This window comes from Neolamprologus multifasciatus, unplaced genomic scaffold (assembly GCF_963576455.1).
Source record: "Neolamprologus multifasciatus unplaced genomic scaffold, fNeoMul1.2 chr03_unloc_2, whole genome shotgun sequence".
Classification (NCBI taxonomy): domain Eukaryota; kingdom Metazoa; phylum Chordata; class Actinopteri; order Cichliformes; family Cichlidae; genus Neolamprologus; species Neolamprologus multifasciatus.
The window spans coordinates 285,002-299,520 of NW_028181972.1; the positions used below are offsets into that span (position 1 = coordinate 285,002).

The window sequence follows — 14,519 nt, forward strand, 5'->3', positions numbered from 1 at the left end:
TGAATTATGACAACCTCAATCAGGATTTTTTTCTTAAGTGTTTTCCTTCATCTTTAGGCATGAAAAAAGATTTTTGAACTTTATTTAAACGTGTACTTTTCAAAGAGTTTGTTTTACATGTCCAGTTAGGTGGACAACAGGTTTTGACAGGGTATGGAGGGACACATCAGTGTCCCGTGTAGTGGTTCATGTGCAAGTACACCATCAACACTGACACAAATACAAGCCTTTGAAAAGCTGTAACTGTAGTGACCACTGTGTGTGAAAGGGTTAAGTGATCAGGTTTAACAGATCAGTGATAAATCTGTGCTGTTGGATCAATAATGAAACTGCTGTTAGAAATAACTCTGAATCTGCTGTTTATATTCTGATCAAATAGATGATAAATAGTTTCAGTGCGTAACTCACAGAAAGAAGCAGAACAGTTCACATCAGGCTGAAACCTCTGCAGTGTCTTCTTGGCTTCGTCTCTAAATTTTAAAGTTCTGTAGTATTTTATAAGAAACTCCTTTAAATTGTCCTCCATGCAGCCAAGTTTGTTTCCAGTTAATTCCTCCATATAAAGAAGAAGAAATGACTTGTGTTTATAAAGGATCTTCCTGTTATTCCACGTTTGTTGGAGAGAAGTTATGCTTATAAGTTTCCATGTGTAACAGTCGCAATAGTGTGGTGTCTCTTTAAGACAACTTAATGTTTAGTGATGTCACAAGCATGCACCCCTGCCCTCTGTTGTATGAACGCTGCTCGCTTCATGTATGATAAGACAGCAGCCGTTCAGCTGGGCCTTGTTGGTGAGGAGTGTTTATTAAAGGACGAGCACTGTGGGATTCCCAGTACCAGTGTGGTCGGAGTTTTTGACTGTCCTGCTGTCTGCCGCCTCCTCTCAACCACTGAATACACATGTCAGAAAAGCTTGCTCATGAAAACTGTTTCCTCTTCCTACTTTTCACAATAAAAGTCCTGCACAGTGACTGCTGTACTCTGGTTACTTGATATGTGACTATTGTGGTTATATCAGTTTTGTATCAGATTTCTTTTTTCCTAATACATGAAGGATAATATACTCTTTCCTCTTTTCCCAACTGTGGTAGAAAGCACAGCTTAGCCTTAGCAAATGTTCAAAGAAAAGTCGTCACTTCCTGATTTCTGTTTCACTGATAAATATTGTCACACTGGGGTTTTTGCAAATGATATCAGTGAGCACTGTGTGGCAGCTGGAGTCAGACAACTGAAGCTCCCACAATCAAGACCACAAATAGCTTTCAAAGGAGATTTGAAGCTTTTCTGTCAGCAAGCTTCATGATTTATGGGACTATAACTGGAACAGAATCTACCTGATCACCAATGGTGAGCTGGCATGGAATTATTTTTATGACACTTTTATCAAAATGATAAATAAGCATGCCCCCATGCTCAGATTTAGAGTGAAATGCAGAAACAATCCTTGGTTTTCTCCTCAGCTATGCAGTCTCCTTAAAAACAGGGATGCTGCTCAGGCCAGAGAAACTAAATCTGGAGCAGATTGGCTGATTTGTGGCAGCTCGGAAATCGTTCAGCCTCCTTCATTAAAAAGGCCAAATCAGAATCCTGTCCTTCAAAAACTACTAAACATCTGAATGATCCTAAAAGATTCTGGAAAAGAATAAAATCTTCTCAAGGTGACATAACCACCAATGAGTTGCAGCCTTTGCTGTAAAGGAGTTCAGGAGTTCACAGATGAAATGTACCTACAAAGAAAGCAGAATTGATTCAAACTTTACCAAGCAGTTCAGCAGGGAGTGGATGTGCTGTTGGGTTGTTGGAGGTACAACACACAAGAAGGCCGATGCAGGTGGATGCAGAGAGAGGCCAGGGCCACGTTCAAACCTGAACACGCTGCACAGGGTTTTGTTCCATTTGTTAGGGATGAATGAAATGCTTCCTTGAAAGGATGTGTGCAGTCACCAGTGGGCGTGGAAGCATGTGCGCCCTCATTTGGTGGGTATTGGCGACTGTCAAGCCTTTGAGTCGCCGAGCAGCTGAATAGGGGAATAATGTTGACGCGCCCGCTGTTCAAAACGTAAGTCAAAGTTCCAGATTAAAAACGTCTTTATTTGTTATCAAATCCTTAAAATCCAGAAAAACAGTGATCAAAATAAACATTGTAAGCTTGAGCGGTCAGCAAAAGTCGACTTCTCCCATCACCCACTCATTCACAAAAATTCCCTCGGGACGTGAACAGGTGATATAGCAATCACTATTACTATTACCGACACCACGTGACCCAAAGCTACGCCTATCCACAACAGTGGGTGTGCAAGAAAAGTCCTCCTGTCACACAGCAATGCCTACATAAATCACACCACTCTGCTTAAATAATAATAATAATGTTTAGTGAAGCAGGTGAAGCAAAGGGCTGCTTTTAATAGGCTGGGAGACCCAGGTGTGCTGCTTTAGCTGGTGAGCCTCTTATGCTAGCCTCCATCTATAAGCTGGGATCATAGGAGCACTGCAGTCCTTACTAGATCAAGTATTGTTATTTATGCAGGTGACAAAAGTTTACATTCACAGAGTCATAGAATTGAGCCTCGTTTGAAAAGCAGGTGTTTAATGCAGCTGCTTAGAGTTCACACACAGTAGAAGAATCAGACTTGAGTCACATTTCAAACCACTGGAAAAATACTTACAAGTAATAATGAAAACACCACAGACTTAGTATATCCTGTTTAGTCCTGTGTTTGATATTAATGTGCTGTTCAGAGAGGATCTTATGTTCTCTTTTACAAAGCCAGCCCCTTTGTTTCATGATGTTTGTGTATAAATGAATGTAGGTGTATTTCTAAGTGTGAAGGAGCCCTGGGAGAAAAGACTGAAGCTTGTGCCAAAGAACAAACAGGAAAGAAAGATCAGCATTAATAAAGACGAGCACAGAAGGAGCCCAAGCACGTGTTTCTTTTTCAGATTTCTCTAAAAGTGTGTGTTCATTTGTTCCATCTGTCTTCTTCACAATAAACAACAGCTGACAGACACACATGCACTCTGTGTCACTTCACAGGGGCTGATGAACGTGGACACAGTAAAGGGAGAGCTGGACCTGCTCTACACATCCTGGACTCTGTTAACAGACTTTATTCTGCAGCATCAACAGATGACGTATAAAAATATATGAAAATATAGAAACGTTTAACATTGTGACTGTTCACATTAGTGAAGCTGTTACTTTGCTGCCAGGTGGAAAAAGAAGCCTAAAGCTGAGTCTTATTAAACATCTGCTGCACGAGAGAGTTTCATGGCCCTGCTTTATCCTGTGCTTGCTGACCTACCAGAGCAGTACCTACCAGAGGGAAGGGGTGGGGGGTGGAGTGAGTGTCCAGGGGGTCCTTGAGGACGACATTGCCAGTATATAAATGTGTCTGAGGGAGGTTAGTGTCGGGCCCAGGGCCGCTCTGCTGCCCTCACCACCCGCTGCAGTTTCCTCTTGTCCTCCACAGCAGCTGAACCACAGTGTGCAGCAGAAGGATCTCCATGGTAGAAGTTCATTAGCAGTTTGTGATTAGCATTCTTACGTAGATCTCAAATTAAAAACCAATGATTGATGCAAAACTCATTTGTTGCTTTGGGTTTGTTATTTTCAGTTTATTGAATATAAACTTTTATGTCATGTCTTCTTCCATTTACCTGAATCCTCACAGTTTATAGAAGGGGCCCTGTTGATGTGGAGAAACATCTGAGCACATGTGATATGCAAGTTAAGAGCATTTGAGGATCTCATGGTGGTTACCTTGGAGACTATCTGTAATGTTGTGTAGAGCCACGCCCACAGCGCACAGAATACATGCGTACGACTAATTTGTCCACACAGGAGGCATCTTGATGCTGTCATCATGCACAAAGGCTTTTGTACAAAGTGTTAAACAAACTGCAGCAAGTGTGTTCAAGACTTTTTCCCTGTCTTATTTCTCTTTATTACACATAATCTATGGAAACGTGTGGTTTGATTACTTTGCATGTGTGGATTTGATGGGTTGTTGCCACATCTGGTGAGATTTTCATGTCAACAGCACCTTCTGAAATATATTTCTTTAGAAAATTGGTGACACTGGTGAAATTCGTCCAATAGCCGCTCTATTTAAACCCCATAACCACACTGGGTAGCAACCTCACCACTACATGGCCACAGAGACTTCCACAGTATGCACCTGTGTGGAACAGGAACATGAAACAGAAATGTATTACAAAGATCTAGTCTGGTTAAATATTACAGTTTATCTTTCAGGTTCATTTCTTGGAGGATTTTGTAAGAAACAAACTGCTTGAATGGCGACTAAATGAGTTGGAGGAACGATTTGAAGCTAAATTATTATTACTTGGTGGCTTTTTTGTAGCAACTGTGACACTTAGTAGTAGAACTGACACACTAAACAACAACTACACTAACTATATAGTCTGCAACACACCCAGTGAGCTTGATTTGAAAGCCTTTTCTGTCTTACTGACATCACTGAGTTAATCCCTGAAGTTGGTCCAAAGATTGAGACGCAGTCTTGGGCAGTTAAAGGTGAGTCTGTCACGGGTCTTTGTGACCCAGCATTTTGACTTGTTGTATTTTATGTTGTGCTTCTGAGTCCTTGGTTGTGCTGTTTTGTGGGAAAACTGCCCTTCACTACTACCTCTCCCACCTGGAAAACAAAGACCTTCAGTCATAAAAACACTTCCTGTCACTGTGGTGGTTACAGTGACATCATGCAGTTTGTGTTTTGACCTCCAGAGGGCGACAAATAAGCACAGACAGAGAGCTCCATTCAAACTTTGCTGCCATCAGTAATAATTCTTCAAATATAATCATCAGTGTTTGAGCAGTTATGATATCAGGGACAATCTAGACATGTGTGACAATAATGAACATGTCACATGACACACCTTAAACATCATGTGATCCACTCTCAGTCTGCACTTTCATTCATGACTTTAACAGGTTGAAATGAGCTTTGAAGAAACATTCAGTGAAATAAATCTTTCATGGATTCATGTGAGCAGCAGATGAACTTTGTACCAACAACATCTTCAATAACAGAGTCTGAATGAAGCTCAGGTGTTGATGCTGCTCACTGATTGGACGCTTGGTTTCAGCTCTGCTCTCAGTCTTTCCTGCACAGGTGAAGGTAGAAAGTGTGACTGGATCTATAGACTGGAAACAGAGAAACATGCTGAACATTTGAAGCTTTGCAGCAGAAATGTTCATGTTACAAATACAGCAGAGCTGATCTGGGATCAGTGTGTTCACACCTGCAGCTACAACAAGGTTTCATGTCTCCACACGTCAGCATGTGAACTTTACTCTGACTCAGTCTGAGCAGTCAGACGCAGATTTTTAAAGTTAACACATCAGCACACACAGAGCTGAGCCCCTCCCACCTGTGCTGAGTTTCAGGTGGAGCCCCGCCTCCTTCCAGGAAGCAGCTCACCTGTGTGTCCGTGTTTAGTGTCCAGGTGTGGAGTGGAGCTTGTTGTTGGTGTGTGAAGAAACTGTAAGTTTGCTTTGTTTCCTCCTTTAACAGTTTGTCTTTAGGAACTTTACTGTTTGTTCAGCTCATGTTTGATTTCTTCACACAACAAACTGTGTGTGTTTGTATTTCCGGTCTCTCCATTAAAGTCAGTGTGTAATGTTTTCCTGGCTAACATCAGCTGTGTGCAGCTTAGTTCAGCACAAATCTGCCGCTCCATAGTTCACGGTAACGGACTCACAGCTGGACCAACGAGGCCGAGTGTGTCCGCCACTCTGAGCTACGTTCGTGTTTGTGTACTTGTAGTTTGTACTTTGTGAGTTCACTCAGAGCCCACAGAGGACGCAGCGTACGTGATGACGTCACAGCCCTTTACCTCCTTTACTGTCACTGTGATTAATATTTACACACGAGACACCTGCAGAGCTCTGACGCTAAGCTAGCCACACAGCATGCTAACACTAAGCTAACACTAAGCTAACACTAAGAGTTCTTACAGACACGAGTTAAAAAGCTGCTTTTAGTTTGTGATCAGAGTCCAGGACTGAGAGCAGCAGCAGAGCTGATGGATGATGAATTACTGGATGGAAGAAGCTTCTCATTAGCAGTGAATCAGTGTGTGTGCAGTTCTCTGCAAACTCAGCAGGAATAATTAGTGTGAAGCTTTAACTCTGCTGATCCTCTTTGAATCATGGATCAGCTGAAACGTTTAAAATGTTGTTCACACGTGTTGAACTGACTGAAGCTTCCAGTCACAGTGAATCAGTGTGTGTCAGTGAATGCATCGTGTGTGCTTCAGGCTCCATCTAGTGGACTGATAGTAGAGCAGCTGATGGCAGCTTCCTCTGCCTCACACTGCTGTCTGACTGCATTCAGCTGACACTGAGATGAAGCAGGAAAGAAGCAGCTGATATTTGGACAGCACACATGATGGAAAGGAGGATTTCAGTTGATGTGCACATGAATGATTTGTGTTTCCTCTGCAGGTGAAGGTAGAAAGTGTGTGTGAGCTGATGTGAATTGAGCAGCATGGATCAGTGTGAGGACAGAGAGGAGGGAGTCCCTCCCTCTAAAAGCACTCTGTGTGGGGAACATGAGAGCCAGACCAAAGCTCAGAGGTGAGATGACCATCTCTAACTGTCCATGACTCTTCTCCATGTAACAGCTCAGCACTCACATCACTGCTCCATCATTATTCACAGGAACCAGCCTGGACCTCCACCCAGCTCTGTGTCTGCTGCAGAGAGGTGAGCTGTTAGTAACATGAACTCTCTGATTTAAATGATTTGATGTTTCCTGGTTTCTAAAATGTATCTCTGTAGGAGAGCAGTGTCTCAAAGGACACACAGGCTCAGCTGTCATTTCATCTGGTTTAAGACACATCTGGACCATCACAGTCACGTCTCCATCCCGCTTTTATTAATTAACTTCCTTAACATGGAGCTCTGAGTGTTTATTAAAGGATCATTGGACGCTCTAACACAGCTGACTGCAGCCTTTAGCTGTGAGCACACAGTGTCTCACATTTACATTCATAAGAACTTTAAACAGCTGCTGTTATCAAGTGAAGATAGCAAAGCTTTCAGGGCTGAGCCCCAGTGTTTCAGGATAATGGCCCCAGAGACCACAGTCACATATGTGGGGAAGTATTTTAAGTTTAAAACTTGCTTTAAGCACTAACAGCAGAGACGCACAAAGTCGCAGACAGGGAACAAAGTATTTTAGGTTTGTATTGTCAGATTATTTAATCATTATACTGAACAAATATCTGAAAAAGCAAAAACCTCTATTCCCCAAATATCATGAGGTTATCACTGCATTGACATGTCATCAATGTGTTCTTTCACACAGATCAGTTTTAGTGTGTGTGGCCCGTACACTAAACCATGACACAAATTCATATGATGTGACACCCAGACTGTGTTCACTGTTTCTTTTGGTGAAATCATCTTCTCATGTTTTTATAGAAAGATGATGGAAGAACCTGAAGAACAGCCAGTCAAAGCAGCTCCATCAGCAGGTAGGAGATCAGTGCTTTGTGTGATGAGACGTATGGATGTATAGACTTCAGGCAGATTCTTTTATGTAACTTTGATAAGTACATAAAATTCACGAGTTGTAACCTGTCCTAATCTTTGCCTTAATCTTTCTTTGGGACATTTTTATAACATGAGAACTTCCAGTCTAAGGAGTTTGGCAGAGAAACAACTGGACTTTTTTGTACTTCGAACCCACATATGAGGTTAAAACGATGCCACCTTGAAATGAAACTGAAGAAATACTGAAACTGAAACAAATGTATTGAAAGTGAAAAAAATGATAGTGAAAAAACATAAATATAGAAATTTAAAGAAAAAACTCACTCACTGCCATGTTTTCACACTTACATCGTTTTTTTCCACTTAGAGTTATTTTTTCAGCTTCAATTAGCTGGCACTGTTTAGGCATCTCAGGGCGCGCTTGAGGGGCGGAGCCACATATATGAGCCACATATGTTTGCGCACATTATATTGCTGACCAGTGACTGTAGAAATCATGGACGACCTAATATCTGCAGCAGCCGCAGTCATGAAGAAACTTGCGTATCTCTGAACGGCACATAGAGCGGGGACGCTGAGAGGAGGTCCAGCGTTTACCGACTGTTTCAAACTGACAGACTCAGGTGTTCCTCAGTATCTGCCTGACAGAAGGACCTGAGAGCCGCCACAATATTTTTGGTAAGTGAAAGGTGTTTGTAAGCTAATCTGTAGCTAACATCCTTAGCTAGCTAGCTAAGATGAGCACTCGGCTGTCGGGAAAACTTGTTTTGTAAAGTGTGTTTAGCTAACCCGTGCAGGTGAACGAAATTAACAGAAACGCACCGGGCTGCTCAGTCAGTAACTAACCACAGTTACTGTACTTTTATTATGAGTATTACACTGTAAGAGCAACAGGCTGCACTCTGCTCCTGTGCAGAGCTGATTATTAAATATGTGCAAACAGCAGCATGTTTTCACTCTTTTGCCACATCTGTAAGGATATTAACACATGTTCTAAAAAAGGCTTGCACTTTAGTAACCCCTCATTAATCATTAATTACAGATTAAATAGCAAAGCCTAATATTTATGTACTCAAACCAAATACTTCTGCTTGGCAGCTTAAGTTAAAATATGTTTAATTTTTCCACTGATTACATTTTTAGCACTGACTCTGTGTATTGTTCTTACTAAGTTTGTTTCAAATATTCAGGTTAAATAAAAAAGTCTGAATCATTCTTATTGAGGTATTGTTCACAAAGTTACATGTGCAGTACAGCTTACATCCTTTGAGAGGTAAAAAGCATTAATTAAAAGCATTAATATTTGTTATGATACCTCTGTATGTTGGTGACCACGGTGCAGCAGCAGACTGAACCACGACTGAAACCTGCTCCATCTGCTCATGTATGGAGATTTCCATTCACAAAACACCAACAACTCAAAGGTTAACATTATATTGGAAAATTTGTTGGTATATACGGCTTTAAAAAATAAACAGCTCGTATGTCAGCAGAGCTGAAGAACTAAAGAAATGTAAGAGAAGAACTTCAGATCCTGGGTGTGTGAGGACAGAGAAGGATCAGCTCTATTTCAGATTTGAGATAAACTTCATATTTCAGTTTGTGATGGTTCTGTTCTCTTTGTGATTACAGGAGCTGCCCTCAGATTCAGACCTCAGCACCACCCAGTGACAGCAGACAGATCATCCAACATGTTCACATGTTAACTGCAGAATGAACTGATGAAAACAGTACAAAGGTTAAAGCACCACATGTGCTGTATTGAAAGCTGCAGCTGTTTTATTGATAAAAACAAAGACAAAAGCATCAATCACCCATGTATCATATGAATGATGAGTTTTTCTCTGTATCTATTATAGTACGATCTACTGTACAATATAAAGCACCTTCAGGCGACTGTTGTTGTGATTTGGTGCTATATAAATAAAATTGAATTGAATTGAAATATAACTGTGTCACAATATATCAGCATTAACAGGACCTCAGCTTGGTGTTTCACAAAGCTGCTGATCTCAGACCTGCACAGCTTCTCTTTTAAACACTTGATGTACTCAGCTGCATGAAGAGCACGTTTGAGTTTCTCTGACACAATTAAATAAAACCTGATGAAGGTCAAAGGTCGTCACTTGTATGTCGAACTACAGACTTGTGATCTGGAATTCTTTCACAGTTTTTTGCAAATAGTGTGTTATTTACCATGAAGTGATTCAGAGTCATTTAGACCAAACTAACCAGGAACCAGAGGATAATATATTTTTAAATATATAACTTTCTACAAGACTGAATATAATATCTCTAAGTAAAAGTAAAAGGATGCTGTATCCACAGCTCTTCACTGTGTACTCTCACACCTGGACAACAAGAATACTTATGTAAGAATGCTGTTAGTTGACTTCAGCTCAGCATTCAGTACAGTCATTCCCTCCAAGCTGATCACCAAACGTGTGGATCTTGGATCAGCAACTCCATCTATAACTGGATTATGGACTTTCTGACCAACAGACCTCAGCATGTAAGGTCAGGCCATAACAGTTCTACCACTGTCACACTCACGCTGGCACTCCACAGGGCTGTATGCTGAGCCATTCCTCTATGACTGCAGACCTTAGTATGGATTAGGGCTGCCACGATTAGTCAACTAGTCACGATTACATCGACTATTAAAATCATCGACGACTAATTTAATAGTCGATGCGTCGTTTGAAGCTTTGTAAGATCACAAAAGACGCAGGAATAAGTAGTAGGATTTAAGAGTGTAATAACAGACTCAAACAGAAGATGGCAGCACTGTGGTGCAATACTAGTAATGGGCATGTAAGACCTGTTAGTGTTACTTCTTGCCTTCTTTGCCTGTAGTACGGGCAGTATTGTTACCTTTAACCACAGTACGAGGACAGAAGGGAAATATGGACCAGATCAGACAGGTTCTAGATTCGTAGGAGCCAAGGGTGTATGACAACAGAGGACTTGTACACAGTAGGTGTAGAAAACACAATTGCATTTATTAGCAATTATTATAGTTTAGCAGGTTGTGCACATTTAACAAAAGTAGAGCGCGCTTCTTGAAAACAAAATAAAATAAACCCCACAAATAGTCGACCCAAGTATATACTGTCTTTTGTGTCTTTTTCAAAGTCAATTTCAGTCTTTCAATGTTCACTAGTCACTCAGTGTGTTTGTAACCAGTCGGGTTACAATCTACCAGTTCATCTGGCTCTTTGGGCTGGGCTCGCCATCCAGTACTGGAAAAGGGATCCTCGATTCTTCTCAGGTCCTCAAAACCAATCCAATCCAAATAAGCAAAGGGAAAAAACCTGACCTGGGGACCAGGCCAGAACACAGTAGTTCAACATTTAAGCCAGTGGTTCCCAAACTTTTTTTGCTGGGCCTCCCTTGTTTTACAAGAAAAATGTTCGCGCCCCCCCTCGCACGCGCGCACGCACGCGCAAACACATCCTCCAACCACACACACCCATATTTTGCTCCATTGCGGTTTATTTCACACCTCAAACATCTAGTAAACAATTAAGCAAATACAAGTAATCTGCAATAAATGACAGGTAGTAAGAAAATAAACTACTATGTCTTTTACGCTACGTCCACACCTACACGGGTATTTTTGAAAACGCAGCTGTTTCGTCCACACGTAAATGGCATTTCGAATCATCGAGAACGGAGATTTTTTAAAACTCCTATTTTGCATTTACGTGTGGACAAGGAATACAGAGTTCGTCACGCAACCTCAAAGGTATGTGCCTTTTTTCACGTCACGCTGTGTGCACGTTATTGTTTACATGAGATGAATTGCAGAATGACAGATAGTCAGATTAACAGTATTTCGTCTCTATCTGGAGGTTTTACACGCTTACATATACACGCAGTTACTGTCCCTCCATTTAGAAAGGCAGAGGCGTCACGGTGTAATTATTTTACATGTAGTTGTTTTTTTTCCTGTGTAATAATATTCAACATTGCTATCAATACATTTTTCAAAAAATCCCTCTGCAAAATGGGTTCAAAAACATAAACAACTGTTGGATGCTGTTTGTCCATGATTTGAACCGGGGGAACAAATCGTGGCAGGATCAGCTTGATGTTATTTGTATCCCACTGTAACTTTACTGTATAAAGAGCTAACATCTCCAACATGTCAGGAGTAGTTAGTCATTACAACAAGTGTTTGTGAACTACAAATCAAGAATGTGGGATACTGTTTGTCTGTGATTTAAGCAGCCCAGCGGTGCTCCCAACGAAGGGAAAACCAATCCTGCATGGAGACCTACCTCGGCACTTGTGCAGGTGAAACCAAAGGGAAGATTTGCTTCACCATATTTTCTAGTCTTTGGCTTAAAATGAAGTTGGTTTGGAAACATATTCAGCTATGCTTCATCTCCTGCTTTGCGTTTGTGTGGGCGACCGTGCTAGCAGTGTCCAAGCGTTGTTGGTTTTTTTTCCCCTTTTCATGCCGCGCCCCCCCTGCAATGGCTCTGCGCCCCCCCTAGGGGGCGGGCCCCACACTTTGGGAACGTCTGATTTAAGCTATCATGTCTGTAACTTATTATTACTACTGGTTGCTTGAAGTGTTTCTAAATTTCTTTCAAAATATTCTATGTTGTACAACAAATTATTCTAATTTCAAAGGGAAAAGTGCATAGGAAACACACATTTAAAATAATACAAAATAGCTCAGCAGTGCATTAAAAATACACATTGGCTTGAGACTTATCAAGTTTCAGCTAAGTGCAGGTGAAGGCACTTAGTTTCACGTTGCTAATACTTAATGTGCAGAACTATAATTAGCACCATGAGAAAAGTGAACATGTGCTAACATAACAACTTCGCACAAACCCATACATTATACATCAATACCACAGTAATGTGACATAAACCTTTAAAGAACATCTCGTATAAAGTGCAGACGACTCAGTGCTAATTGCTTTAGCCTCGGAAAAGGCACTTTCATTGCAAAATGGCTAACAGAAGTTAGCATCGGAGCTAGCGGCAAGTAGCATGCTATGCTAGCGCACATGCGCTGCCTGGGACTTACCATGTGAAGCAACAAATGCTACATGGGGCTTCACAGTGCTCACGCTAGCTCACGGCCTCTGGAATACAGTATCACTCTTATTATTCTCGCCGAAAAAAGGACTTTCACTATCCAGCTAGCTTCTTCACCACACGGTAAACTGATCTTTCACCGTCTGTGTCTCTGGCGTATCTGACTGGCACACGAAGGCACACACAGGTGTCTGAGCAGCGCACAGACTGGGGGAGGGTCAGACCGGCCAATGATTGGTCGCTCAGTGGATCTAACCAAACACACTCTACAGGACTAAGTCCTGCCCCCACATCATTTATATATTACATATACATGTGTACGTATTAATTAAACTTATGTCTACATGCTTTTTATCAGTATTTATTATAATTAACTTTGTTTTTATCAATATTTATTTCCATTGTGAGAGTATGAATATTTATACTTTTAATCCTGTTTTTAACACTGGCTTACAACTGCATGTACAAGGATGCCAGCTGCCGTTAAACCCCGAAGAAGAAGCTGTGTCCCAGAATTCATAGCGCGGCCCAGCTCAGTTTCCAACAATGGCGGCAGCTAGTTAGTTTTAATATTACTCTTATTATTCTTTCTGGGTCACAAAATAAACGTTTAACATATTTTCAGGCGAGAATGTAGCTGTGTAAACCTCAAATATCTGCTCAGTTTATCAAGACACCACATATTTTCAAAAGTGCTCCGACTGTTACCCATCTGTTACCCACTAGCTCGATAGCTAGCCAGGGGCAAGGCTCACTAGGGCCGTGAGAACACCGGACTCCCGGCAAATCGTTTTCAAACCCACCGCCGTCTTTCACTACTCAGGTTAAACATGATATATAAGTCACTTAGATAACTTAAAAATGTTATTGTTTGGCTTTTTTCAGTATTTTATTTGTTCCTGAGTAAATCGGTTTGGCTGAGATTAAAGTTATAGTTGTTACACAGCTGAATAAACGTCAAGCAGACAGCTGATTATCAGAAGTGTGAGATGCTCGAGAATTTACTCCGGTGTCCTGTTATACTTTAGATAGCAAGGGGTTTATTAAACTTCACCGAAATGATCTGCAAATGTCATTAAAATTTAATAAACTATCATCTTGTCTTTATTTTTAGTTAGCAAAGACCTGAAACACTTAAAGCTGTAAGCTAATGATAGTTATATAAGAGCAGATGCTGCTGGTGCGATAAGCTGTACGTTTTACGTCCAATGGATGATGATCTGATTAGTCGACTAATCGCAAAAATAATCGGTGACTAGTCGACTATCAAAATAATCGTTTGTGGCAGCCCTAGTATGGATCCAACTCCATCCTTGGACGGGTCTCTAGCTTCAAGTTCTTGGCAATCCACAACTCTGAGAATCTGTCCTGGTCAACTAACACCTCTAGCCTGGTCAAGAAGGCCCATCAGCGCCTCTTTTTGTTGAGGACCCTGAAGAAGAATCACCTGTCTAATGACATACTGGTTAACTTCTACCGCTGTGTGATAGAGAGCATCCTGACCAACTGTGTCACAGTCTGGTGTGGGAACTGCTCTGTTGCTGACCGCAAGGCACTGCAGCGGGTGGTGAAAACCGCCCAACACATCACAGCGACTCCACTTCCTGCCATTGAGGATGTCCACAAGAAGAGATGTCTATGCCGAGCACGCATCATTCTCAGACTCCTCTCATACTGCCAATAAACTCCTCCAGCTCCTCCCCTCCAGGAGGCGCTACAGGAGCCTTCAGACTAAAACCAGCAGGTTTAGGAAGAGCTTTTTCCCCACAGCTGTCACCCTACTGAATTCAGTCCCCGCTGAGCCTTTCCATCCACACTCACCTAACCTTTCTAAACTCCTCCTCCCAGTGACCATGATCCTTTCATTATCAATATTCACCACGTTGGTTACTGCTGTAGTTTTAGGACACTGACATGGTGTAGTCTCTGTTATAGTGTG

At 41.5% G+C, this 14,519-nt stretch overlaps 1 protein-coding gene and 2 long non-coding RNA genes across 4 annotated transcripts in view; 1 reads left to right on the forward strand and 2 right to left on the reverse strand.

The window, feature by feature from the left end:
- LOC146490472 (uncharacterized) overlaps nucleotides 1-12,695 on the reverse strand; it is a 191,222-nt gene extending 178,527 nt beyond the window's left edge. The window contains exon 1 of the long non-coding RNA XR_014872728.1: nucleotides 12,300-12,695. This is a non-coding gene — a long non-coding RNA (uncharacterized LOC146490472). The remainder of the gene's footprint in view (nucleotides 1-12,299) is intronic.
- LOC146490479 (protein NLRC3-like) overlaps nucleotides 1-14,519 on the forward strand; it is a 124,431-nt gene that overhangs the window by 48,554 nt on the left and 61,358 nt on the right. Inside the window, exons 1-3 of one of the 2 annotated variants that reach the window (XM_085153183.1) lie at nucleotides 4,936-6,601; nucleotides 6,686-6,730; nucleotides 7,451-7,503. The exons of the other annotated variant lie outside the window; for it this stretch is intronic. Coding sequence (XP_085009309.1) covers nucleotides 6,513-6,601; nucleotides 6,686-6,730; nucleotides 7,451-7,503 — 187 coding nt within the window. The 5' untranslated portion in view covers nucleotides 4,936-6,512. Of the gene's footprint in view, nucleotides 1-4,935; nucleotides 6,602-6,685; nucleotides 6,731-7,450; nucleotides 7,504-14,519 lie in introns of those variants that run through there. 2 annotated transcript variants of the gene reach the window in all.
- On the reverse strand, nucleotides 931-1,758 carry LOC146490482 (uncharacterized). Its single transcript, XR_014872730.1, has 2 exons — nucleotides 1,482-1,758; nucleotides 931-1,041 (listed from the first exon to the last, which is right to left on the reverse strand). It is a non-coding gene; the product is annotated as an uncharacterized LOC146490482 (long non-coding RNA).